Source organism: Lepidochelys kempii, chromosome 2 (assembly GCF_965140285.1).
Source record: "Lepidochelys kempii isolate rLepKem1 chromosome 2, rLepKem1.hap1, whole genome shotgun sequence".
In the NCBI taxonomy this organism is placed as follows: domain Eukaryota; kingdom Metazoa; phylum Chordata; order Testudines; family Cheloniidae; genus Lepidochelys; species Lepidochelys kempii.
Window position 1 is genome coordinate 190,856,023 of NC_136381.1, and position 26,284 is coordinate 190,882,306.

At 42.1% G+C, this 26,284-nt stretch overlaps 2 protein-coding genes and 1 long non-coding RNA gene across 18 annotated transcripts in view; 1 reads left to right on the forward strand and 2 right to left on the reverse strand.

Annotated features, from left to right (window-relative positions):
• The window catches only part of BFSP2 (beaded filament structural protein 2), a 50,205-nt gene extending 42,751 nt beyond the window's left edge, over nt 1-7,454 (reverse strand). The window contains exon 1 of the mRNA XM_078851913.1: nt 6,993-7,454. Coding sequence (XP_078708039.1) covers nt 6,993-7,448 — 456 coding nt within the window. The 5' untranslated portion in view covers nt 7,449-7,454. The remainder of the gene's footprint in view (nt 1-6,992) is intronic.
• LOC140907384 (uncharacterized) overlaps nt 1-26,284 on the forward strand; it is a 108,330-nt gene that overhangs the window by 57,194 nt on the left and 24,852 nt on the right. The window contains exon 1 of one of the 4 annotated variants that reach the window (XR_012157480.2): nt 22,155-22,432. The exons of 1 other annotated variant lie outside the window; for it this stretch is intronic. This is a non-coding gene — a long non-coding RNA (uncharacterized LOC140907384). Of the gene's footprint in view, nt 1-22,154; nt 22,433-22,742; nt 23,681-26,284 lie in introns of those variants that run through there. 2 more of the 4 variants (XR_012157476.2, XR_012157477.2) reach the window with 2 other exon arrangements.
• The window catches only part of TMEM108 (transmembrane protein 108), a 389,399-nt gene continuing 379,384 nt past the window's right edge, over nt 16,270-26,284 (reverse strand). For 12 of the 13 annotated variants that reach the window (XM_073333193.2, XM_073333196.1, XM_073333192.1 and 9 more), the window contains 2 exons: nt 19,057-19,211; nt 16,270-16,610 (listed from right to left, as the gene is read on the reverse strand). In XM_073333193.2, the coding sequence (XP_073189294.1) occupies nt 16,488-16,610; nt 19,057-19,211 (278 nt within the window). In that variant the 3' untranslated portion in view covers nt 16,270-16,487. Of the gene's footprint in view, nt 16,611-19,040; nt 19,212-26,284 lie in introns of all 13 variants that reach the window. The other variant, XM_073333203.2, reaches the window with a different exon arrangement.

Sequence of the window (26,284 nt, forward strand, 5' to 3'; positions counted from 1 at the left end):
GTTGGTGGCTCTTTAAAATTGGGTGACCAGATAGCAAGGGTGAAAAATCGGGACGGGGTGGGGGAGTAATAGGCACCTATATAAGACAAACCCCCAAATATCGTGACTTTTCCTGTAAAATCGGGACATCTGGTAACCCTACTTTAAAGGCCTGGAGGGAAACTGTCCATTTACTGTGGCAGTTTTACAGTTTTATCTGGGTAGCACTGTACGGTATGCAGTAGTTCACATGACACATTGGAGGGGTTGCATTTATTAAAAGTGCTCTGTCTTTTTTTATTAGTATATGTACCAGGTGATGCAGTGGATGTCATCTTTACCCCATTTTACTGAACAACAGTATAAATGGATGTGCAAAATCTGTATTAGCTGTTGTACTAATGTAGTGGTAATTTATGTACTGACCTTTAAAAATATTTCTTTTTATACTAGTTAATGTGATTTGAGGCCCAATCCTATTAGCACTCAGTATGTAGAATTCCTACTGAAGTTAATGGGAGTTCTGCATGTGGCGTGCTTACAAAGATCAGACACTCTGGAGCCAATCTAACTGCTATGAAAGTCAGTGGGGATATGAGTGTTATATTGGGGTTTTAATGCTTCTTAGCTGTGAATCTTCTATTGTTCAAATTGATATCCTTTTCTGAAGTTGTGTGCCACATATGCAGAACTCAGAGGCATCCAGTGTTAAAACAGAAGGGAATCTTGGCTTCAGGGATCTTCACAGAAACACATTCCCTATTTTATTGGTATGAAATGCAACATTTGAGTGTAAATGGGTGAATTAGTTTTACAATTATTCCTCTCAAGCACGTTGTGCTTTTTTCTTTTCTTTTTTAAACTGAGAAGAGTAAATGGAGCTCATAATGAGATTTGACTTTAACATTGGGCACTTACGTATAGGAAATCAAAAAAATAAAGCACTAAGTTTTCCAAGTGTTATGGAGCAACATGTAAGTAAGGGTGCTAATCATACATACTCATTTAACATATTAAAGAATGTCGAACAAATTGTTCCAATTAGTTATGCAGTAGATTTCATTATCAAGTGGCCATTGGGAAAAAATGCACATATGCTAAGTAACAAAGCTGTGGCATGCTGCCTTATTTAGCTCAATTGTTCATGCATATTCTGAGGTTTTATGTAAAAATCTGTCTAATATGTCATGTTCCTGTAATTTAAAGAAAAATTAAATATTAGGACAAACTTGAAAAACTAAAACTTATTCAGTCCAAAAACTATTAACCTATTAACTGTGGCACTAAGCTGCTAGAGGCCTCCTACTGTTGGTACAGAAATCACAAACCTTTTTTAAATGACATGAAAATCAGTTACCATGGAAATGACTGTGGTAGCAAAAATTCACCTTTATGATTCCATTAAAAGGGCAGGTAGGAAGAGTAAATGGAAACTGTCAAAGAGAAGAGTAATTTAAACATAAATGACAGATAATGATCCAATAAAATTAAAAACATAAAATTAAAAATGGGTTTGTTTTCAAAATATGTCCAAGTTTTCACTAGTGTGAATACCCTTTTTGAAATATTTGGTATGTGGTATGGTTTACGGGGACAAACCATCCCGATGAGTCGAAAGAATAGTAAATATGGCAGGTGACCAGCTTGGCTTAATGGTGAAATCCTAGCAGATCTTAAACGTGAAAAAGAAGCTTACAAGAAGTGGAAGGTTGGACATATGACCAGGGAAGAGTATAAAAATATTGCTCGGGCATGTAGGAATGATATCAGGAGGGCCAAATCGCACCTGGAGCTGCAGCTAGCAAGAGATGTCAAGAGTAACAAGAAGGGTTTCTTCAGGTATGTTGGCAACAAGAAGAAAGCCAAGGAAAGTGTGGGCCCCTTACTGAATGAGGGAGGCAACCTAGTGACAGAGGATGTGGAAAAAGCTAATGTACTCAATGCTTTTTTTGCCTCTGTTTTCACTAACAAGGTCAGCTCCCAGACTGCTGCGCTGGGCATCACAAAATGGGGAAGAGATGGCCAGCCCTCTGTGGAGATAGAGGTGGTTAGGGACTATTTAGAAAAGCTGGACGTGCACAAGTCCATGGGGCCGGACGAGTTGCATCCGAGAGTGCTGAAGGAATTGGCGGCTGTGATTGCAGAGCCATTGGCCATTATCTTTGAAAACTCATGGCGAACGGGGGAAGTCCCGGATGACTGGAAAAAGGCTAATGTAGTGCCAATCTTTAAAAAAGGGAAGAAGGAGGATCCTGGGAACTACAGGCCAGTCAGCCTCACCTCAGTTCCTGGAAAAATCATGGAGCAGGCCTCAGAGAATCAATCCTGAAACACTTGCATGAGAGGAAAGTGATCAGGAACAGCCAGCATGGATTCACCAAGGGAAGGTCATGCCTGACTAATCTAATCGCCTTTTATGATGAGATTACTGGTTCTGTGGATGAAGGGAAAGCAGTGGATGTATTGTTTCTTGATTTTAGCAAAGCTTTTGACACGGTCTCCCACAGTATTCTTGTCAGCAAGTTAAGGAAGTATGGGCTGGATGAATGCACTATAAGGTGGGTAGAAAGCTGGCTAGATTGTTGGGCTTAACAGGTAGTGATCAATGGCTCCATGTCTAGTTGGCAGCCGGTGTCAAGTGGAGTGCCCCAGGGGTCGGTCCTGGGGCCGGTTTTGTTCAATATCTTCATAAATGATCTGGAGGATGGTGTAGATTGCACTCTCAGCAAATTTGCGGATGATACTAAACTGGGAGGAGTGGTAGATACGCTGGAGGGGAGGGATAGGATACAGAAGGACCTAGACAAATTGGAGGATTGGGCCAAAAGGAATCTGATGAGGTTCAATAAGGATAAGTGCAGGGTCCTGCACTTAGGACGGAAGAATCCAATGCACCGCTACAGACTAGGGGCCGAATGGCTAGGCAGCAGTTCTGCGGAAAAGGACCAAGGGGTGACAGTGGATGAGAAGCTGGATATGAGTCAGCAGTGTGCCCTTGTTGCCAAGAAGGCCAGTGGCATTTTGGGATGTATAAGTAGGGGTATAGCTAGCAGATCGAGGGACGTGATCGTTCCCCTCTATTCGACATTGGTGAGGCCTCATCTGGAGTACTGTGTCCAGTTTTGGGCCCCACACTACAAGAAGGATGTGGATAAATTGGAGAGAGTCCAGCGAAGGGCAACAAAAATGATTAGGGGTCTAGAACACATGACTTATGAGGAGAGGCTGAGGGAGCTCAGATTGTTTAGTCTGCAGAAGAGAAGAATGGGGGGGGGGGATTTGATAGCTGCTTTCAACTACCTGAAAGGGGGTTCCAAAGAGGATGGCTCTAGACTGTTCTCAATGGTAGCAGATGACAGAACGAGGAGTAATGGTCTCAAGTTGCAGTGGGGGAGGTTTAGATTGGATATTAGGAAAAACTTTTTCACTAAGAGGGTGGTGAAACACTGGAATGCGTTACCTAGGGAGGTGGTAGAATCTCCTTCCTTAGAGGTTTTTAAGGTCAGGCTTGACAAAGCCCTGGCTGGGATGATTTAACTGGGAATTGGTCCTGCTTCGAGCAGGGGGTTGGACTAGATGACCTTCTGGGGTCCCTTCCAACCCTGATATTCTATGATTCTATGGTGTGCCTAAATTTGAGGCCACATTTGTATTCCTAGTCAGTGGAACATGAGTGGACTAAAGAAGCTACAAGCTCTGAAACTGGGAGAAGGTCTCTCTAGCAGTTGATGGATGCCTTCATTCTGTTTATTTGAATGACAGTTTCAAGAGCTTTTAATGGGGGGAGTCACCAGTACAATCAGCTATTTTCTTGAAAGAGTTGAGAAGATGAACTGATTTTGAAAAGGAAAGCAAAGAGGAAATTTAAGAAAGGGAAAGTTTAAAAAAAAAATCAAAAACAGACCTATATTTTGTCAGATAAGCCCAATAAACCATTAGGTCTGGTATTGTCCCTCCATCAGCAACCTATGCCTGTTGTTTAACCAAAAGACAGACAGATCAGAATGATTTGAAGCTACCATGCAACTAACTGTATTAATTATCAGCTTGGACAACTGCTTTTTATTGAAGCAAGTGTACACATGCTAGTTGGGACAGATGCAAAGTGGGAGGATTTCTACAGGAACAAAGTGAATTGAGAAAATCTTGCTGAAAGGAATGTATGTGACAGAAATTTAAATTTACTTAATTTTATCCTTCTCACCCTATTCCTTTCAGTTCCTTTCCCAATCTGCTTATGTAAAGTGAAAAAGATTTAAAATTCTAATTAAATGTCTATTCCCCAAAATAGAAAGTTATTTGTAATGAGAAATACAAGAACCTGAAAAAAGAGTGCTTAAACTAATCTTAGTAAGTTTATAGGGGATGAGTGGTTAGTTAAATCTCCATGATTATTCAGTTGGGTGTGTGTGAATGAAAAAGGGGAAGGGGGAACTTATTTTGTCTATCAGATGGCAAATAGTACAGTTCAAATCCTAGAAGTACAGAATAACAGAAATGGAAAAAATGTGGCAGGCCAATTTCATCACTGTTGTGATTTCAATGAAGATTATGTGGTTCTGAGATTTTGGAAGATCACCGGAGTTTTCTTTATGGAACCCTTCATTTGCAATCCATCTCAGTACAGTGGGAGTCAGCTATTGTCCATATCCATTCAAATGGGAGTATTAAGTTTGAAAGAAATAAAGGACTGATCCTTTAATTAACTGCAGCATTTAAAATTACATTCAGTAACTATTTTCTAGGGGCTTAAGGCCAAGGAATCTCTCTCTTCTAAACTCTTCTCTAGCGCTAAACATTTAATAATCACTCAAACAAGGAAGGTATGTTTTCCTCGTCCTTTACATATCAGGAAGCAGTGATTCTGAAAAAGATTTAGGGTTGTGGTGGATAATCAGCTGAACATGAGCTTCCAGTGTGATGCTGTGGCCAAAAGAGCTAATACAATCCTGGGATACATAGGAGAATCTCAGGAGGAGTGTAAAAAGTTATTTTTCTTTTATAGTTGGAACAGATATGACTGTTGGTGGAATACTATGTCCGGTTCTGGCGCCCACAAATCAAGAAGGATGTTGATAAATTGGAGAGGGTTCAGAGAAGAGCCACAAGAATGTCTGGGATAAAAACCATGCCTTTTAGTGATAGACTTAAAGAGCTCAATCTGTTTAGCTTCGCAAAGAGAAGGTTAAGGGATGACTTGATTACAGTTTATAAGTACCTACATGAGGAACAAATGTTTAACAATGGACTCTTCAATCTAGCAGAGAATGTGTAATCATCATTTATCCCTGCCACTTGAGCTAAAGAAGTAACTCTATTAGTCATCAGTCAGTAGCAACCACTAGAGGGAGACATGGTTACACTATTTAAGCCACTGTATTACACATGCACCTTCAAATCAGGTACAGTATTTGTGTATGCAGTTATCTAGTTTGAGTGTTCAAATGTGGGGGTTGTATGTACCAACATGGGGGCATATGCATGCACAAATGCACTGTTGGCAGCCAAAAGCCAGATGCTTTCAAAAGTTGGTCCACAAAGTCCATTTAGGAACATACAGGCAGTCATTTATCATGTCCACCTCTGTACAATGCTAAAGGGGAAAAATGACTCATCAGACATTTATCCTTCCAGGCTGTTACATTAGGGAAAAGTTAGTTTACCCTATTTACTGGGGTATGGTATTCACTGTCAAAGAAAATTGATACTTTCCTATACTCTTCCCATTCATTCTCTGAATATGAATGTAATAGTAACACTCATAGTTTATCATCTACAGATCTCAAAGTTTTTACAAAAGTGGAAAGCATAATTATCACTTGATGGGGAAACTGACTTAGTGATTTGCCAAAGGGTACATAAGTGATGAATGGCAGAGCTCAAAATTGATCCCAGGTCTCCTGGCTCCCAGTTGGGCACTATATCCACTGGACCACAATGAAAGAGTGTCTTTCCCTCTCCCACCTTGTTTTGCTATATTCTGATGAAGGGACTGATTCTCCAACGGGAGAAAGTACTATCTGATGGCTAAAGAATAGGTCTAGGACTCTGAATATTTGGGTTCTCTTTTTGGCTCTGCCACTGATCCATTGTCTACCCCCAAGGCAAGTTACTTCACCTATGTGTGCCTTACTTTGCCCAGTTAGAAACCACCCTACCTCTAATGTGTTGTGAGACTTAGCCAATAAATATTTTTAAAGTATTTTGAGATCCTCAAATGAAAGAGTATGCTTTGTGCACACTGCACAAGTGAAACATTAAGATTCAAATATTAGCTGTTTTTACTCTCACCTTTCATTAGCCCTGCAAAAAGTATCACTTGCAAGTTTGTATTGGCTTTCCAGGTTTTCCTATTCTTTTTCCATTCGACATAAACATGGTCACCATTTTACAGTCAGGTGCTAAATATTTTTCTTCACAAACATTGTATAGAATGTGCTGCCTAACTTGTGTATAAAACACTGAGTATGTGGAGGACAGGGAAGGGTGAGGGGATGGTGGGAGTGTCCAGGCGGGAGCTACCTGGTCGTGACCATGTAATAATTGCTTTTAACTAAATAGAGCTTTTGAAAATGTGGTCAAATAAATCAGAGAATAAAACTGAAATCTGAATTGCTAATTAAAAACAAGGTTGTGATGATATCAAGTTGGTGGATAAACTTATTCAGTCTTAGTAGTTTTCTTTTAATAATTCTGCTCCTCATTGTAATAAGCACAACTAAGAGAAAATAACTGATTTTAATCAGGCCAGACTATAACACCTAGGGGTGCATTTCAGTCCCTCCCTTTCCCCCCCCCCACCCCGTGTAATGCCTGGGGCTGCTCTCCTGTTTAATAAGCATTTTCCACAATACACTGTGAAATTATAATGTTAATTATGATGAAGATAGATTTGAAATCCTTCATCTAGGGCATTGGAATCAGGCGGCATTTATCATCAGCATCAAAACCTACTGCTAGGGGTTTGCTAATGATTCATTAATCTTTTTAATTATTAAAGTTCTTGTACTCACTTGATGATAGATAGTCTCCCAGTTCTCTCTCAGTGCTTCCCAGCTGTTGACATTGGATGACTTCTTTTCCAGGTAGATTCTGATGTGCTCTTCCAGCTCTTGGTTGACCTGTTCGAGAGCTCTCACTTTCTCTATGTACTCCACCAGGCACCCATTCAGGCTCTCATAGGATAGGCCCCTTCCCTTTTCCAGCCCCTGGGCTAATGGCACAGTTAAACAGGAGCTGCGCAGGCCTTGTAAGAAGACACTGCTGATGCCTAGGGCTCTACGGGACACGCGGGTGCCTAGGCTGCTCACACCTCCAGTGGGGACAATACCCACATAGACACCTCGGGGTCTAGGTAGGCTGCCACTACCCCCAATGCTTAACCTTTGGCTGGTAGCCCCAGTGCTTTCAGTCGTGGAGGAAGAGGGCTGTTGCCCCAAGAATGAAGATCTACGTCTTGGCATGGGCATGCTGCAGCTAGAGTCTGTTGCACTAAACAGGTTGACTCTGCCTTGAAGCCTCTGTGCCGTACCCACACTGGTAGGATTTGCAGAACCAAGCAGATTTTTGGTTTTGTGTTGTTTTTGCTTTGTCCCAACTCCTTCTGGAACATTAACATTGTTTCACTGATCATCACAGGCATGGTTGTCACATTGGGGCTTTTCACTGGGTCAGCAAATCCATTTAAAAAGAAATCTCTCTGCTGCTACTGCTGCAAGTATAGCATATGAAAAGGACAAAGCTGTTTACGGTGACTGCAGAACAATAATTTCTTATAGTGCAGATGTTAAAATAAAACTGGTGTTTTCTAGGCTGCAAGGCAGACAGATTCTTAGCATATTACATATACATATATATTACACACACACACGGCTAGATTCTGGCACCCTTATTCATGTTGAGAAGAACCATACTTCATGAGTAGTCCTATTTGTAGAATCACGGAAGTGTAGGACTGGAAGGAACCTTGAGAGGTCATCTAGTCCAGTCCCTGTACTCAAAGCATAATAATTAGACCATTCCTGACAGATGTTTGTCTAACTTGTTTTTAAAAACCATCAATGATGGAGATTCCACAGTCTCCCTAGGCAATTTGTTCCAGTTCTTAACTACCCTAATAGGAATTTTTTTCTAATGTCCAACCTAAGCCTCCCTTGCTGCAATTTAAGCCCATTGCTTCTTTTCTGATTCTGAGAGGTTAACTAGAACAATTTAACACCCTCCTCCTTGTAACAACCTTTTATGTACTTGAAATACTGTTATGTCCCCCACTCAGTCTTCTCTACCCCAGACTAAACAAACCCATTTTTTTCAGTCTTTTCAATCTTTCCTCAGAAGTCATGTTTTCTAATCCTTTAATCATTTTTGTTGCTCTCCTCTATTTTTCTTCAGTTTGTCCACATCTTTTCTGAAATGTGGCTCCCAGAACGGGACACAATAGTCCAGCTGAGGCTTTATCAGCATAGAGTAGAGTGGAAGAATTACTTCTCTTGTCTTGATTACAACACTCCTGCTAATACATCCCAGAATGATGTTCCCTTTTTTTGCAACACTTACACTGTTGACTCATATTTAGCCTGTGATCCATAGTAACCTCCAGATCCCTTTCTGCAGTACTTCTGCCTAGGCAGTCATTTCCCATTTTGTATGTGTGCAACTGAGGCCTTGTCTACACTACAGGGGAAATTCGATCTAAACTACGCAATTTGAGTTACTTGAATAGCGTAACTCAAATCGACATAGCTTAGATCTACTTACTGTGGGGTCCATACTACGCGATGTCGATGGGAGATGCTTTCCCGTTGACTCCCCCTACTCTTCTCAATCCAGTGGAGTACAGGAGTCAATGGGAGAGCAATCTGCAGTTGATTTAGCGGGTCTTCACTGGACCCGCTAAATCGACCACCAGTGTATCAATTGTCGCACGTCGATCCGCCGGTAAGCATAGACAAGCCCTGATTGTTCCTTCCTAAGTGGAATACTTTGTCCTTATTGCATTTCATCCTATTTACTTCAGACTATTTCTCCAGGTTGTCTAGATTATTTTGAATTATAATCCTGTCCTCCAAAGCACTTGCAACCCTTCGCAGCTTGGTATCATCCGCGAACTTTATAAGTGTACTCTCTATGTCATTATCGAAATCATTTATGAAGATATTGAACAGAACCGGAGCCAGGACCGATCCCTGCGGGATCCCACTCAGTATGCCCTTCCAGCTTGATTGGGAACCACTAATAACTACTCTCTGGGAACGGTTTTCCAACCAGTTATGCACCCACCTTTTAGTAGCTCCATCTAGGCTGTATTTTCCTAGTTTGTTTATGAGAAGGTCATGTGAAACAGTAGCAAAAGCCTTACTAAAGTCAAGACATACCACATCTACCATTTCTTCCTATCCACAAGGCTTGTTACCCTGTCAAAGAAAGCTGTTAGGTTGGTTTGACACAATTTGTTCTTAACAAATCCATGTTGACTGTTCCTTATCACCCTGTTGTCTTCCAGGTATTTGCAAATTGATTGCTTGATTATTTGCTCCAATATCTTTCTGGATATTGACGTTAAGGTGACTGGTCTGTAATTCCCCAGATTGCACTCATTCCCTTTTTTATAGATGGGCACTATATTTGCCCTCTTCCTGTCCTATGGAAGACACGAGAGATTCCAGGAGTTTTCAAAGATAATTGCTAATGGCTCAGATATCTTCTCAATGAGCTCCTTGAGTATTCTAGGAAGTATTTCATCAGGTTGTGCCGACTTGAAAACATAATACTTATCTAAGTAATTTTAACTTGTACTTCTCTAATTTAGCCTTAGATTCTACCTCATTTTCATTGGCATTCACTATGTTAGACATCCAATCGCTTTGTACCTAGGGGACTGCTCATGGAGTAAACTACTACTCAAAACGGGCATGAGTATTGAAAACTGGCTCCCAGCATATATGTCCAGATTCCAAAGAGTTAACGGGAACATAACCTACCTGGATTTTAATTGATTCAGAAATTAGAATTTCCCCTTCGCCCTCCAGAGTTTCTCTGGGTCTCTGAGACATTACATTGTCATTTCTCCAGACTTTAACTTCACCTTTACAACCATATGAAGCATCACATCACAACCACCGGCCTTCTGGCTAAGGACTGCACAAGAACTTGCAGAGTTAGCTCTACCAATTCTAGCAGCATATGTCATGCTTGCCACATTCTTTTTTCTGTATTTTTAAAACCCCCAATAGCATAGGTGCACATGAATGAAACGTACTGACTAAATGGAAGATAAAGGTTAAAAGACACTTTTTTCATTCTCTTTATTTCAGTTTTTCCTTATTGGGTGTTTGCATAGTATTGGATGGGTAGTTTATACAAGTAAATAGATGATATAATAGGCACGTGGCATAATGTTTTTCAGCAAGCAGAGGCCATGTATATTGACATGCATGGTCCAACAGACACATCAAAATTATAAAATCAGAATTGTTCCTGTTTAGGATTAGTATATGGGCATGTACCCAGGTGTGTTTGTGGTATACTGATGACAAGCACTGACCTTGTGTAGTGTAGGTTTATATATGGGTGTTCAGATGGGTCTTTAGTGGGGTGGATTTGGACTGGAATGTCCTCCCATATATCTATATGATAAGATTCCAGAATTGTCACTGAGTGTCTCTCTGAAGCTTATGATGTCTATAAAATCATTAGGAATTAATGGAAACAGTTACAAGCATGGTTGACGGCTCTTTTTGTTCACAATATCACCAGGTTCAGTCTGTTCATGTCCAGTTTTTGCATTTTCAGCTGTTTTGATTGTATGAGTTATATCTGTGTTATACGCAGCTACAATAAGGCATGTATCTATGCCCTGCCAAGAGTCCTAGACCATTGTGATAGCATAGGTAACTCAGCCAATCAGTGCCCTTACTCTACAGCTAATTTGCACACAACAGTTTCATTGGTGTAATGAGGGACGTTGCATAGATAGTGGCTTTTTTGGCCCAACTGCCATGCTCCAGCACACACCCTTCATTTGCCACTTACAGAAATCAGCACAACTCTCCCAGCACAACACAACCCCAAATACACACGGTTCCTCATTGCAGCACACACCCCTCATTTGACACCTGCATAAATCCACACAGATCTCTCAGTACAATCCCATTACACACACACACACACCCCAACAGAACCAGTGAGCACGATAACCCCAAACATCACTCGGAAGCCTGGAATGTTTGTACAGTCAGTGTGCAGTGATAGAAACAGTCAAAAACTGAGAGCTCTTTTTGTTTAGAATATTGGTAGGTTCAGTTATTGCTGGGATTTGTGGTCTGTTACAGTCTGGTTTATAAATTCTCAGCCATTTTTGGTTGTTTTACATACACGACTTTATGAATTACACCTCTGTAACAGCATGGACTTTTAGCTTATATCTATAATAAAAGCTGCCTAGGTATGTGTTTGGACATTTGGGAGGTGATATTTGGTTTTGGATGTGCTTTCTAGAACTGAGTTTATGCACTCTAACAAGGACGCTGCGGTTTTCCTTCATTTGCCTGTTGTCACGAGTGATGAGATGACTGTCATTGGTATGAACCATTCTGCGTATAGTTTTTTTTAATTTGTAGTGTCTGATGATGAGTTCGATGATAATTGTAGCCACCATTATTCATTTGCCTATAGAATGTATGAGATCTGGGAACTCAAAATCATTAGTTTTTTTGGGGTGAGGAGAGAGGATAAGGAGGGGGACAGATTTCTAGCCAGTATTTCACTATGTCCCGTAGCCTGTATCCCTTATCCTTTTTGCTATCATCAGCCATGACCTTTAGGGTAGGAGCTAATTGGTGAAGTCCCAATGGAGTCTGTTTAGCATTTTGTAGTGATTAATTTAGTTTGCTGTCTCTAATAGACCTGTTTTATGCCACTCTGCTTTATATGTCTTGTTGATGTCTACACCCATAGTTTTTCCATCAGTGAATTATTTTGTGGCTTTTTTTATTAAGAAAAGGAGTGCTTGTGGCACCTTAGAGACTAACCAATTTATTTGTTTATATCCCCCCCCCCCCGTTCCTCAGATGTTCTTGTTAACTCCTGGAAATGTGCTGGAAATGGCTAACCTTGATTATCACTTCAAAAGGTTTTCTCCCCCCCACCCCACTCTCCTGCTGGTAATAGCTCATCTTAAGTGATCACTCTCCTTACAATGTGTATTTTTTCATGGTCTGTGTGTATATAAATCTCCTCACTGTATTTTCCACTTTATGCATCTGATGAAGTGAGCTGTAGATCACGAAAGCTCATGCTCAAATAAACTGGTTAGTCTCTAAGGTGCCACAAGTACTCCTTTTCTTTTTGCGAATACAGACTAACACGGCTGCTGCTCTGAAACCTGTTATTAAGAAGGTTCATGCCAGGCAGATTTGGCATCTGTAGTATGCAGGAAAATTCTATACTGGGACGGTTAGATTTGCTAACTTTTTTTCATGGAGTGGTGGTGGTGTAAGCATGCCCAGAAATCAGAGGGCCCTGGTAGGTATATTTATTGTAGATGTTAAGATTGAATTAGCATCCTTGCATATGCCAACTAGAAATAACACATCCTTTCTAAGCCATGCCATCCAAAAAATCTTTACTACTTATTTCTAAATGCTGTTTCTTTAGATATGGGAGCTCTAGGATGCCTGATATGTTGAGTAGCATGTATTTTTCTGCATGGTGTTGTCTGTCTTTATTTTTCCAAAATCTGTGTTGAATAATGGGGCAACAGTGTTTAAATTCCTTACAGTCTTTGTATAAGTATCCTCCAGCTGTAAAATCTGTTATATGTGCTTAATTAAGACATTTAGTATTTCCTCAGTCCTTCACTCTGTAGAGAGCATTGTGTGAGATTCATTTGGAGTAGATTAAAGACTTGTGGTATCTTTTCAAACTTGAGAGTTGTATACGTTATCCAGTGCCAGTGGGTAATGCTAGCCAGGTAGGGTTATGGCCATGACCTCCTGGGGAATGTGCTGATTCAGTGACCTTATTAGGGAACCTTGATGGAGGGCCTTCTATAGAACCCCACTGGTAAATTAAAGGAGCACTCCCCTGGAAGTACCTTAAGGAGATGCTGGTGGTATAAACACTGCTTGTCTTTCTACAGGGGCGAATTCCCTCTTGTTGTAGAGACTGTTGCTGGCACAGAAGAGTGAAATTTGCATTTACATTGTTCGTACTAGCAAGTGTGACTCAGACCCTATGTACATATGTAGAGACATAATATATATTCTATTATTCCTATTCTACTCAAATATCCAATTTGAATCTACATTACAAATCAAACAGCTAAAAGTTCTCCAGTCTTTTTTAAATGATACTTTCAGTATAGTTTCCCCATATAGCATATAACAAATTCAGCCCTTGCAGAAGTTAAGTACAACTCTTATTTACGCCAACGGGAATTGTACCTGCTTCTGTAAGGAAGATACGAATTTAACTCTATTCACTGTCCCTTTATGCTTCAGATGATAAATACACAGTGTACAGTGTCCTGCAGCCTTTTCCACAGGCCAGATCCTAGTGAAGTTTGTTACACCCTAATCCGATCAGATGTTCCTCAAATGGAATGTTTATCATTCAGTCACCAGAGTTAAGGATGTACAGCTTTTGCCTCTCCGTTGCGCGTGTGTGCACTTGAATGCTCTCATTGTCTATATCCATATCCAATAACTTCTTGACAGTAAATCTAATTACCTATTAGAGAAGCAGAGAAACTATACTTCTCTGATTCAAAGACATGAATGAAATGACCAGTAACAGCCATTCTATCCTTAAAAGCTATGATTTTATGGTTCTGTGAAGATTGTGGCCCAGATTCGGAGTACTGTCTCAGCATTGTAGAAGGGGTGGGTCTAAGCTGCTTTTGTGGCTCCAAGATTCTAGCGCCAGCACTAGTTAGATTAATGATATATGCTAGACTAGTGGCACCCTGGAGGCTGCACTAATTTATGTCCAGCTACCCACAGCACTCAGGGCCAATCTGGCAGCAAGGAACAGGTAGATTAACGGGGCCCTGGTCACATTCCTGTTTATCTAGTCATGCCTGCCAGACCGTGGGACTACACTAGCTCTACAGCACCTGAGCATTCCCCTTATGCAAGGGAAATTTTTTGCTAGCCAAGTAAGCGGGTGTTCTGGCTTCATTGGAGTAGCACAAAGCACCCAGAGTAGGAGCTAATATCTGTCTGTCCAACTGGAAAACCCTGGCAGGGTCTCTACTGTCTCACAGTCTACCCCTGATTTAAACTGTGTATGCAATTAGCAACATTAAATAAATAAATAAAAATATCTAGTGAGTAAAGGATAACAATAGAGAGAGAAGAGCTTGGACCTCAGTCAATGAACAGTATAGGAAAGGGGATCTCAGGAGCAAAAAATGAAAACACATCTTTTGATGCCGGTACTAGGTTGTTCAAGGGGAGGACATGCCATTGATTTAGGTAATGACATTACAGTTTTCATTTTATTCTCTATTGCTTTTAATACATCCTGATATCTTGATCTTTATTACCCACCACTACTCATTGAACAGAGATCTTAATTAAGTTGGCTAGTTCAACTTGCAGGCAAGTTTTATGGAGGGCTCTCATTTACTGTCATTACACTATAGAATTTACTGGCAAAACTTCCATTGTCACCAGGACTTCAGTGCGAGTGTTGCCTGAGGGAGAGCAGGGTATTAGTCCCCTAGGGAACTATTCTTCCCTCAGTATTGCACATATTTGCTATCCAGATTGCTATGATCATCCTAAATCATTAGGCAAAAACTGTCTGATAGGAGGAGTGCTGGGGGTGTGGCGATCTCGCAGAAGAATGGGAGGTGCACTGAAGCATTCAGAGAGCATTGCAGGAGCATGCTGTATAGCTTATGTTGATTGGTGAAAGATGCAGCATTCACTCCCCTCAGCTCAGGCTGCTAGATGCTCACAGGAGGTAGTGCCTTATCCAAGCTGTTGACCTGGCTATCCGTTCCCTGCTGGGGCAATGACTGGACTTCTGCCAGGCTTGCTAGCCAATTCCCTAAAGCTCAGGGACTGCTAGCATCAGCATGCTGTCTGGGTCCAGCACTACAGTGCTAGGGCTGAGAGGGGCTCAGTGTGTTGTTGTCTGTCTTCCATAGCTCATCCCAGAGGAACAGCTAGAAAATATCCCAGCATATTAGATCACTGCACTTGCTCTATCATGCAAATCTAATGTAGAATTTGTGCCAAACAGGGGTGATATCTGTTTCACCTTTATGAATATTATATATCCATGTTCAAATATGTTAAGGGCTGATATAAAGAGGATGGTGATCAATTGTTCTCCGTGGCCATTGAAGATAGGACCAGAAATAATTGGCTTAATCTACAACAAGGGAGATTTAGGTTTGATATTAGGAAAGACTAACTATAAAGATAGTTAAACTTTGGAATAGGTTTCCAAGGGAAGTTGTGGAATTCCCATCACTGGAGTTTAAGAACAGATTGGACAAATTAATATGCAAACTAGATACCATTAACTTGGGTTTGAATAGAAACTGGGAGTGGCTGTGTCATTACACATATTGAATCTATTTCCCTAAAGTTAAGTATCTTCATACCTTCTTGTCAACTGTTTAAATTGGCCATCTTGATTATCACTACAAAAGTTGTTTTCTCCTGCTGATAATAGCTCATCTTAACTAATTAGCCTCTCACAGTTTGTATGGCAACTTCCAACTTTTCTGTATGTATATATATTTCTTCTTACAATATGTTCCATTCTATGCATCTGATGAAGTGGGCTGTAGCCCACAAAAGCTTATGCTCTAATAAATTTGTTAGTCTCTAAGGTGCCACAAGGACTCCTGTTCTTTTTGCGGCTACAGACTAACACGGCTGCTACTCTGAAACCTTGTTCTTGAAGAAGCTGTCCTGAGCCATTGCTTTTTAAACTGCTCACGAGTACCTAGAGAAGATTCTGTAGCCAGACCCAAACCAATTTGGGCTGGCTGAGGTAAATACAATTGGTGAAACCTAGTGATCCTGTCTAAAGTGGGGTAACTGTGGAGTTCCATTCTGGACAAAGTGCAGTAGAAGTCTGTCACTACGAAAGAGTGCCCATGGAGAGACAGAGGAGATTCACAGGTGCAGGTTGCCCCTGCATCATGACAGGGTGTAGTACCAAACAGGCACTGTTTTCAGTGAAGCTAACCTTACCTGGTGGTGATACAGACTAAACATTCTGTATAAGCATTTAGTAAATGACAGCAGGAAAAGCAGTTGGTTCAATAGATGTTTTGCTTAGAAATACCTTTATTTTATAAAGCCACAGTTTGCTCTGTAAAGTTTTACCACACTTATAAAAAAGAGGTTGACAATTCTTAGGGGGGAAAAAGCTGAAAACATTTCTCATAATTCAGGGTTACACAAAGATTATATTTATAATATATATATGTATTTATAATTTGGAGACACTAAAGATGGAACTGCAATACAAGGACAGGTGTGGGGTCATATTTCAGACACTTGCTCATGTCCTACAAATAGTGTTTCTTGACAGAATGGGTTAACAAGGACCATCCCACTGTCTCTGTAATCACCATTGGCTGGGGAGCGTGGCTCAGACAGATGGTCCTAGGAGAAAGAGAGAAAAAGAGCATGAGCTATTTAAATTCTGTTATCTACCCTCGGTGTACATTACAGCACATTGCTGTGTGTGTTTATGGAATATAAAGGAATGTGGTTACATTATAAGATCTATAGAGTTTAAAGCCAAGAGAATATGTGCAAATTCTTCAAAGTGTCCCCTAATTTTGGGCACCCCAATTTCTGGATATCCAGCTTTAGAAAACCAGGCCTTGATTTCCAGAGGTTTTGCCAAACTGCAGTCAATGGGAGCTGTGGGTTGTAAAATCAGACCACTGCTTACTCAACTTGGCCACCCAAAAATTGAGTAGCCCAAAATTATAGGCCATTTTATAGAATTTGGCTCTATATGTCATTTTGCTTTCTTCAAATTTTGCAAAAGTAATATTTTGTGAAATTTCATATCCATGATTCCCAGCCAGTCAGCTACAGGAAAGACTCTCCCAAGCCTGCATAGAAGGGAATTATGGGGGAATGAATTCAAAGATACGTTTTCAACCTCTTTTTTTAATGTAACAAGAGCGAATATGTGGTGCCATGGTATCCAGAAAATGTCGATGACATTAACAGTGGAGTCTGTTCCTTTTCCACTTCATATTAGTGACAAGACAGCAAAGAAACATTATAGTTGCGATTCTGGCTTTGGCTAAATTTTCTTATAAAATTAGAAATTGCAGAGCCGCAAACCCCATGTACTTACTGGGGTCAGGAACAGGGATCAATAGAAATTTATTTTTTAAAAATGAATCTCCACATTAAAAAAAACAAGGCAAAAATATCCACACATTTTTTCAAAGGGTTGCTGTATTTCATATCTATATCTATCCATCTCAGTGCTCCTACATAATCTCAAATGGCCAGCCAGGGGTCCTGGACGTATGAGGGCATTTTGGGAGACTCCCTATGCTGCACTGATCCTTAGTTGCGTTTTTGGCCCCTTGGGGCCACTAGCAGGTCATACAATATATTCTCTAATACTATGTCAAATTCAGTTTTAAATAACTCAAGTTATAGGGCTTCCACCCCTTCTCATTTTGGTGACTATTCCACACCCTAACACAGGGGTAGCCAACCTGAGCCTGAGAAGGAGCCAGAATTTACCAATGTATGTTGCCAAAGAGCCACAGTAATAAGTCAGCAGCCCTGCATCAGCTCTCCCACCCCGCTCCTAGCCCCTCCCACCCACCAGCAGCCCCGGGGATCAGCACCTCCTCCTCCCTGCCCGCACCTCCCGATCAGCTGTTTCATGGTATATAGGAGGCTTGGGGGGGGGGTGGAGTGGGGGCAGAGCCAAGGGTTGAGCAGTGAGCACCCCTTGGCACATTGGAAAGTTGGCGTCTGTAGCTCCAGCCTCAGCGTTGGTGCCTATACCAGGAGCCGCATATTAACTTCTGAAGAGCCGCGTGTGGCTCCAGAGCCACAGGTTGGCCACCCCTGCCCTAAAAGATCTCACCATTAGGAAGTTGTCTCTTGGTGTGGCTAGAGAGGAGTTTGTGGTTTGGTTTTGAATTGAGTTAGATGATTGCCAGTTAACTAAGTTAACCAACAGAATTGTAAATGATAGTCTAGACACTTCCCAAAGGCTTGTTTCTGGACACAAATGTTTGTCACTTACCCAAACCTGGCTCACTCAGCTAACTTGAATTAAAATAGACACTAGTGTAGACACTTGTTTAATCCTTTATCCTTTGCTTAATTTCATCCATTATTCCCAAGTTTACATTCTTGAACTAAGCCAACTAATTCCTCTTCTTCCAAGCTATCGAACACTTCTCGCACTGGTGAGCACCTACCCATGTGAATAGTTCCATTGAAATCAATCAGAATGCTTGGGTAAGTGCTCACCAGTGTAAGTAAGGGTTTCACAGTCTTACTGGCAGGTGTTTACAATTTTCTCTTACTTGTAGAATGCACCCCTGAAACTGTCACAGGAGAAGCTACAGAAACCTCTTGAGAACTGGACGTTCAGACATCTTTTATGTTGTTAACTTCCACTGTGCCATCATCATGATATATGGGCACATTACAGAGATTAAGCTGAACCACTGTAGACAATAATTGGCACAAATCATACTACTGCCACAAATACCCTGAACCACTCCCACTCATTGAATGGAATGCTATACTCAACTGTAGGCCCAAATTAAGGCAAGGCCAAAGTGAACAACCTTGTGTTGTACTGCTTAACCCAGGGTGTTCAGTCCTAGGAATAGACAGCAAGAGCTTTCTGGAAAAACATAACTTTAACAACAGGACACAGAATCTTTGAGATACAGTAAGTGTGTCATCACATCACACTGGGGTGAGCTTCCTTGAAAGGTTGTTTCTCTGGATGTACATAAAGTTTTCAAAAGAGTTTATTAATATTATTCATCTAGTATGGTTTCAGTAAAGCTTGTCAGTCGCTGGATATGTTACCATGCAACTATGGTACCTCTGAAGTTTCAAGGGACTGGATCTCTCTTGGTAACTCTACAGCATGCCTGTTGAAGTAGTCCATGGTGATAGCATTGTTCCAATAACTCAGGTTGTTTTCTGGGTTAGATGTCTTTTTCTTCCTCCTCATGCAGCAGACTGTCAGCAGAACTGCTGTTAACAGAAAAATTACAAGAATTTGATAGTTTCTGTGGGAAGTCACTTAGTAACTTGGATTTGTTTCTCAAGACACGTGGCCATATTGAGATATCCTTACTCACATGGAATAGTGTCTTACTCCACTGCTGTTATGGAGCAAGATGCTACTGAAATGAGCAAGTGTTTCAGAATCTAGCCCATATAGAGTATGTTTTGGGCTTTGCAGAAATTGCAGCTTTTCCTTACCTTCTGAGGCCACTTTTAGAATTTGCTGCAAGACCCAACCCTCTTGTTTTTGATGAAGCTTTTGCACCATGGCTGGAATGATATATATAAACCACAAATAGCTTCTTAGAACTTCAAGAATAGCAGAATACTCCATGAAGTCCACTATAGACCTCACTGCATATATCTGTTCTACCTGTGCAGTACTTAGATCCTGCAGTAAGGAGTATGTTAGCAGATCATAAGTTAGATATATAGACAGACAGACACTGCCAATCAGCTGCAAATACGGATCCCGTGAATAAGTTTGTGAGCTAGTATGTTCATTTGGAAAAGCATCTGCTTCAGGTCATGGAACACTGGACATATGCAGTGATGCTGGAATTCATATTACTAGCAGGGTAAATATAATCAGCTTCCATAGCGTGCTGTTGTAACCTAAAGTGACTGAGAAAGAGTTCTTCAGGATTGCTTTCAGTATACTCAAATCTGTTTTGATTTGGATCGAGAGGCTTAATCTTCTTCTTCTTACTTTAAAAAAAAAAAAAGCTTAAGAATCTGGGCAATTTTATTTAAGCCTGCCAAACTCATTTTGCTATATGTACTAATCTCAATGGTCCATGTAACTGTGGAGATTTAAGCACACACAGGGGTTTAATTTTCAGTGGGGTTCAGGTCGATCCTTTATTTTGTAGGTTCAGTTTGTACCTACAAAACTTGTCCCTGCAAAAATAAATTGTGGACACAAATCTAAAGCATTTGTACTTTTAAAGTACCTGATTTACACCCACAATGAGTACTTGGTGATGAATGTACTTTCATTTGCACCTATAAAAAGAAGACTGCCCTTCTGAAAATGTACTCCCTAATGTCTAGATCCCTAATCAGAGAAAACGAGAGAAAATATTCATGAATTAGGAAAAAAATACTTTCTCAGCTCCAGCTAAATTTACTTATTAGGATTGTAGCCTAAGGGAAAGGAAACAATTTAGAGGGGTCAGAGATGCTTTGTATATTTTGACAAACATGGCAAATGTGCGTTTGCCATGGATCTAGTTTCACATCCCATTTATTCACAAAGAATGTCAATACAAAAGCGTAAGGCTAGAGCTCTGTTTAAAATAGAGTAAGCTACAACAGAGGAATTGTTCATGGGTTGAGTTCAGGCAGTCTCTATCTTAAGTCACAGCAAAAGACATGCTTATACTGTAAATCTCTTTATTAAAATAATGGAAAAATATTTCATACCATGCTTGCACATTTCAAAACAGCAGGCCATTATGACGCTATTATCCAGACTAGCCTCAATTTATCCATTACTAGTAACTTCACTTCCAGTGCATGAATTTCCTTAGGGTTTGATTGTGCAACCCTTAGTCACGCTGGTGAGCACTGCATGAGCAGTCCCACTGAAATCAATTGAATTGCTCTCCCTGAGAAAGTACTCAGTCATAAAAATTGCACAGTCGTGCCCTTATCTTTTCAGACTATTCAACCAGTGTCAATAACCACTAGATGTCTCCACTCTGCCCTGGAGGCATGTTAAGACTGGAAAGTGAAGCAGAACATGTAGTTATCCCCATTGGTAGGCTATATAAAGTGAGTATAACAACAACAATACTCCTTCAATTTTCCTAGCTGCTATGTAGTGGGTGCTCTGTAAATGCCTAAAATAGATAGAATTTTTAAAGTTGCCTGGAGATTTAATGACAGGACTGCCATTAAAATCAGTGGGAGATGTATGGTTAAATTCTGGGCAGATCTTTTGAAAAATCTAGGATTTACAGTCTGTACAATTATGTCACTATTGTCAGTGAAATATGAGGTTTGTCTCTGAGATCTGGAAAAACAGTGGTACTATGAGCAGTGAGAAATTTGTATTTATTCAAAAGGCATCATAAATGTGTCCTGGGCTATCTTGTACTTCCTCTATGAACATAACTTTCTCTCCTCTCCCCCACCCTCCATTATGTTTTTGGAATGTGAACTTGGGGCTAGATCCACAAAGGGACTTAACTGCCTGTCACTCAGGTGCCTAAATTCAACATTTTAGTAACACTGAGCTCTTCAAAACTCCTACTCAGTTGCCACCTAATCCTGGAGGTGCCTAAAGTTCCTAGGCCCTTATGTTTCCACTGGGAAAGTCCTCAGGGCACCTAAATGTCTGCCAGTTAACATGCCCACAGGAGCCTGTGTCCTGACATCTGTGTGTTCATGCCTGAGCTGCAACAGAATTCTCAAACTAGGTGTTCCCCCACCACTGGGGCCCTGCTTCAGGCAAGGATTCAAACCTACAGTGCCCAACATCCCAGGAAAGTGACCTGGCTAGTGGGCTGTTAGATATAATGAGGATCCCCACCTTCTTCTCAGATTTTTTGCAAGAAAGGACTGACAGGGCTTAGGTGCCTAACTCCTGGAGAAAGTTCACAGCTGTGAATCCTGAGTGGAGGCAGGCACCCCCTGAGAGGGGACATAGGCCCCACCCCTCTCCTTAGCATTCCATACCAGCTGGCTAGCGGGGGTGTCTCACAGCTCAGTTTGCTGGCTTCTGGGAACCCCTGCTTAGGTGCTGTGCTCTCCCTGTGCATGGTATAGAGAGCCTGGGCACTTCACTTAGCGCTCTAGATTCCACTAGGCAGGGTGCCTAAAAGTTAGGCATTGCAACGTCTAAGGCCAGGGCCGTCCCTAGGCATACCCAGAATACGCAGCTGCATAGGGCACCATGACATTTGGGGCACCAGCTCTGGCGACCAGCCCTATCCCTTAGCCGGCCGCCCCCCTGCGGGCTGTGCCCACTGCAAGGGGCACGGCCGCCCCTAGGGGGGTGTGGAGCCCCGGACAACTCCCTCCGCCCCACCTCTTAGCCTTCCCGCCTCCTCTGCCCCACCCCCATTCCACCTCTTCCCCCAGCGACCCCGCACTCCCTGGCAGCGGCGGGAAGCGGAGCAACCTGGCCCCAGCCCGTTCTGCTCCGCCAGCTCCCAGCCACCTCGCTCTGCTTCCCGCCGCTGGTGAGTGCGGGGGCGGGGGAGACCCCCTCCCCCGAGCGACACGACCGGGGCGGGGGGAGCGGAGCGGGCTGGGGCCGGCTCGCTCCGCTTCCCACTGCCGGTGAGTGCGGGGGTGGGGGAAAGGAGCGCCCCCCTCACTCCCTGGCGGCGGGAAGCGGCTCCAGCCCGCTGCGCTTCCCTCGCCCCGGCCCCAGCTGCGTCGCTCGCTGGGGGGAAGCACCATCTCACCGCCGGTGGGAAGTGGAGCACCGCGGCTGGGGCCAGGCTGCTCCGCTTCCTGCCGGTGAGGGGGGGACCCCTTCCCCCAAACCTCCTCACCTGAGTGACGGGGCTGGGGCTGGGGCGAGGGAAACGGAGCAGACTGCTCCTGGTCCCCTGCTAATCCTCTTGGGCCTCCCAAAGTGGCCCCCCACAGCTCCTGCCTCCCGGGCCCCACAGACCTTGAGCGCAGCCCAGACCCTGGCGGTGGGGGGGCGAGGAGCAGGTACCCCCCCCCCCGCGGAAGCCTGGGGCTGCATATGGCTAGGGACGGCCCTGTCTAAGTCCCTTTGAGGATCAAACACTTAGCTCTTCTGAGTACTGCCGGATTGAAAGGCCAGAAGAATGAAGTCCTGTGTTTATTACAGATTAAGTATAGCAGCAGTGAAAGATCCCCTATGCTGTCTTTTCAAGGTGCTTGAACCCTAAGCAGGAGAGACTGTTTTATGAAGGGGATTTCTGTCTCTGGGCTCATTCAGTCCTTGGCCTCTCTGCTGAGACTCACCACAGTTAACACTTATTGGCACGCTGGTTGGCAAAGTTTATTTTTTTAAAAAAGTAATGTAACATAACACATATCTAAATGTACTTCATAAAAGTGGGTATAAAACTACAGTATTATACCAGTTATACAGATGGGGAAACCGAGGCAGGAGCAGGTATAAGTGACTTGCCAACTCACAATACTGGGAATAGAACCCGGCTCTGTTGGGTCCTAATCTAGTGTTTCATTTACCAGAGTGCTTGGGGGTACCTATACACGGTTATCTTATCTGTATTATGGAAACACCCAGAATGTTCCAGGACCTTTCCGTTCATACAATCTAAGACAGCAACTCCCAAACTTTACTGGTTCACATACAACCTTCTTTAAAAATTGTGAAGTGAATGGATGGATCATCAAGCATGTGTACCCAAGTTTGGGAACCCCTGATCTAGACTGTCAGACAGGAAATCCTAAATGGATGAAACGCACAAAACACAGTAGAGGTGGGTTGAAAATATGAGGTAACAGTAAAGACAACAGAGTAGAGTAGAAAAAAAAGTCACAGCTTCCATCTTGCTTTTTTCTATAATGTGTCTTGTACTCTAGTGAAGACTAGAAATTAGTATTGTTTAACTAATGCTGCAACATCACATTTCTTTTAGTGAGGTGTGAATCTGTTTGGATAAAATAAGAACCAACTACAGCTTTCCCTCAAAAATTTACCTGAACCCTCAGCAAAGCTTGATTGACCTTTCCCTCTCTATTATATTTCATTTTTTGCATAGTCTCTAACTATAAGGCAAGTTTTCCAGAACTCAGATCATTCTTGTAGTTCTTTTCTGAACCCTTTCCAATTTCCAGTATTATTTTTCAACTGCGAATACCAGAACTAATCAAAACATTCCAGTAATGGTCTTACTAATGCCATATACAGCAATAATACCATCTCTCTAATCCTATTCGATACTCCCCTTCTTATGCATTCAAGGGCTGTTTGCCCTCTTCACTATTTAATATTATTATATTACTGCATCCAAAAAAAACACCCCTATGTTAAAAGAACTTCAAGGCTGCAAAATCAAACATTCAAAAATTAGGAAATGCCAGACTTAAGGATGTCTCTGCTACCTTAATTCTGCCTCCCTTCTGCATTATGATAGTCTTTAATTGCATGATCACATTGTATTTTCCACAGGATCACTGCCTCATTCAGTGAATGAGTACTTATTCAATATTTCTTTTTATCCTTATTCAGTGTGTGGCCCCAGACCTTACTCACCACACAAACGTTAATTAATTTTCTTCACAATGCCCCTGTGATATTACGTGGTAGTATTATCCTCATTTTAGAACTGGGGAATTGAGACACAGAGATAAAGGTAACAATTGGTAAAAGTACCCACTCATTTAAGGTGCACAACTTGAGACGCTGAGGGCCTGATTTTTCAGAGTACTTAACAGTTTTATAGCACATTATATATTCAGATCACAGCTGTGAATGCCCTGCATTTCTGCAAATCTAGCACCAAGTGTCTCATGGTAGGCACCAAGAAAATGAGGAACATACAATTAGTGGCCAGCTGTGAACACTTTTTGGTTTGAGTGACTTGCCTGGCATCACATAGGAACTCTGTGTTAGAGAGAGGGATAGAATCAAATTTTCCAGGGTAGTACTGAACTGCCTTAACCATGAGATGATCCTTTCCCTCCCTGCAATCCCTTGCCTCCAACTTCTGCAACAAATTAGGAAGCAGTCCTACAGACAATAACCTCCTTCACTACACAACACTTATACATTCCCAGAGCAGGTCTAGCATGTTACTCCTGAGGAAATTCGGCACCAAAAAAATTAAATATTCTGCACACAGAAATTAAAAATGCTGCGCACAATATTTTAAAATTGTGGAAAATTCTGCTTATTATATTTGTCAAAATAACACAATATAACCACACCATTTTTATTATTTGCTGACAAGTATTTTGAAATAAATTACAAAAATAATTGAAAATGGTGTGATTATACTCTTGTTGTGTTTCTGTGTTATTTTAACAATATGCAGAATTTTGCAGAATTTTAAAATATTGTGCACAGAATTTTTAAATTTTTTTGTGCAGAATATTTAATTTTTTTGTGTAGAATTCCCTCAAAAGTATCAAGGTTCTGTGTGGTGCAATCTGGGTGCAGGCAGCTCAGTGGGGGATCTAGGTGCAGGGGGGAATCTGGATGCACAGGGGCTCAGTGCGGGTTTCTGGGTGCAGGGGGAATGAGACTCTGTAGGGGAGTCCAGGTGAAGGTGGTTAGGGCTGTGCAGGGGAGGACTGTGGGAGTGGGGCTTGATGGTGGGGGGTCAGGGTGAAGCTGATTGGGGTTCAGTGGGGTGGGGGTCCAGGTGTGGGGGGCTCCTGATGCAGGGGATGATGCTTGGCAGGGTAGGGGATTGGGGCGCTTTGTGGAAGCAGCTGGGGGGAGGGGTCACTGTACAGGGAGCTGCTCCCCCGTCCACCCAGGGTAAGTTTCTGGGGCTTGATCTGACCCAGTCCTGGCTGCTCCGTGCAAGGGAGGGGGAACTCCATCTCCATCCTCCCCATCTCCCACCCAGCTGGGACTAATGTCCCTGGGTGGCCGTGGCATCCCCAGACCTCTCTCCCCAACTGCCCGAACAGACATGTCTGAGCTGCAGAGCTGCCAGGGAGGGGTCATTGAGTACTGATGCAGTGGCTCTTTGCTTCCCCACAGAAACCTTTTTCTTCAAGGAAGCAGAAAGGAATCTGTGGGGGGGAGGGGGCATTTTTCTGCTGCTCCACAGGGGCACAGAATTTCCCCAAGAGTAGCATGTGCACTGAGAGGCAAGGGAACTGTGGAAATAGGTAGTAAGAGGCTCTGCTTACAATTATAATGCCTACACATAAGTGGGGTGAATTAAGGTTGCATGGGCAACTTTTAAATCTGACATCTCCTAACTTTTGAGAACTTGACTTTACAACTTTACCATTCTTTTCACATTGTTTTTTAAATGTAATTTCCTTACTTTAAAAAAATTTGGAAAAAATCTAGAAATTCCATCATGTGGAACCATACTGACCCCCAGCTTGGGTTACTAGCAGTA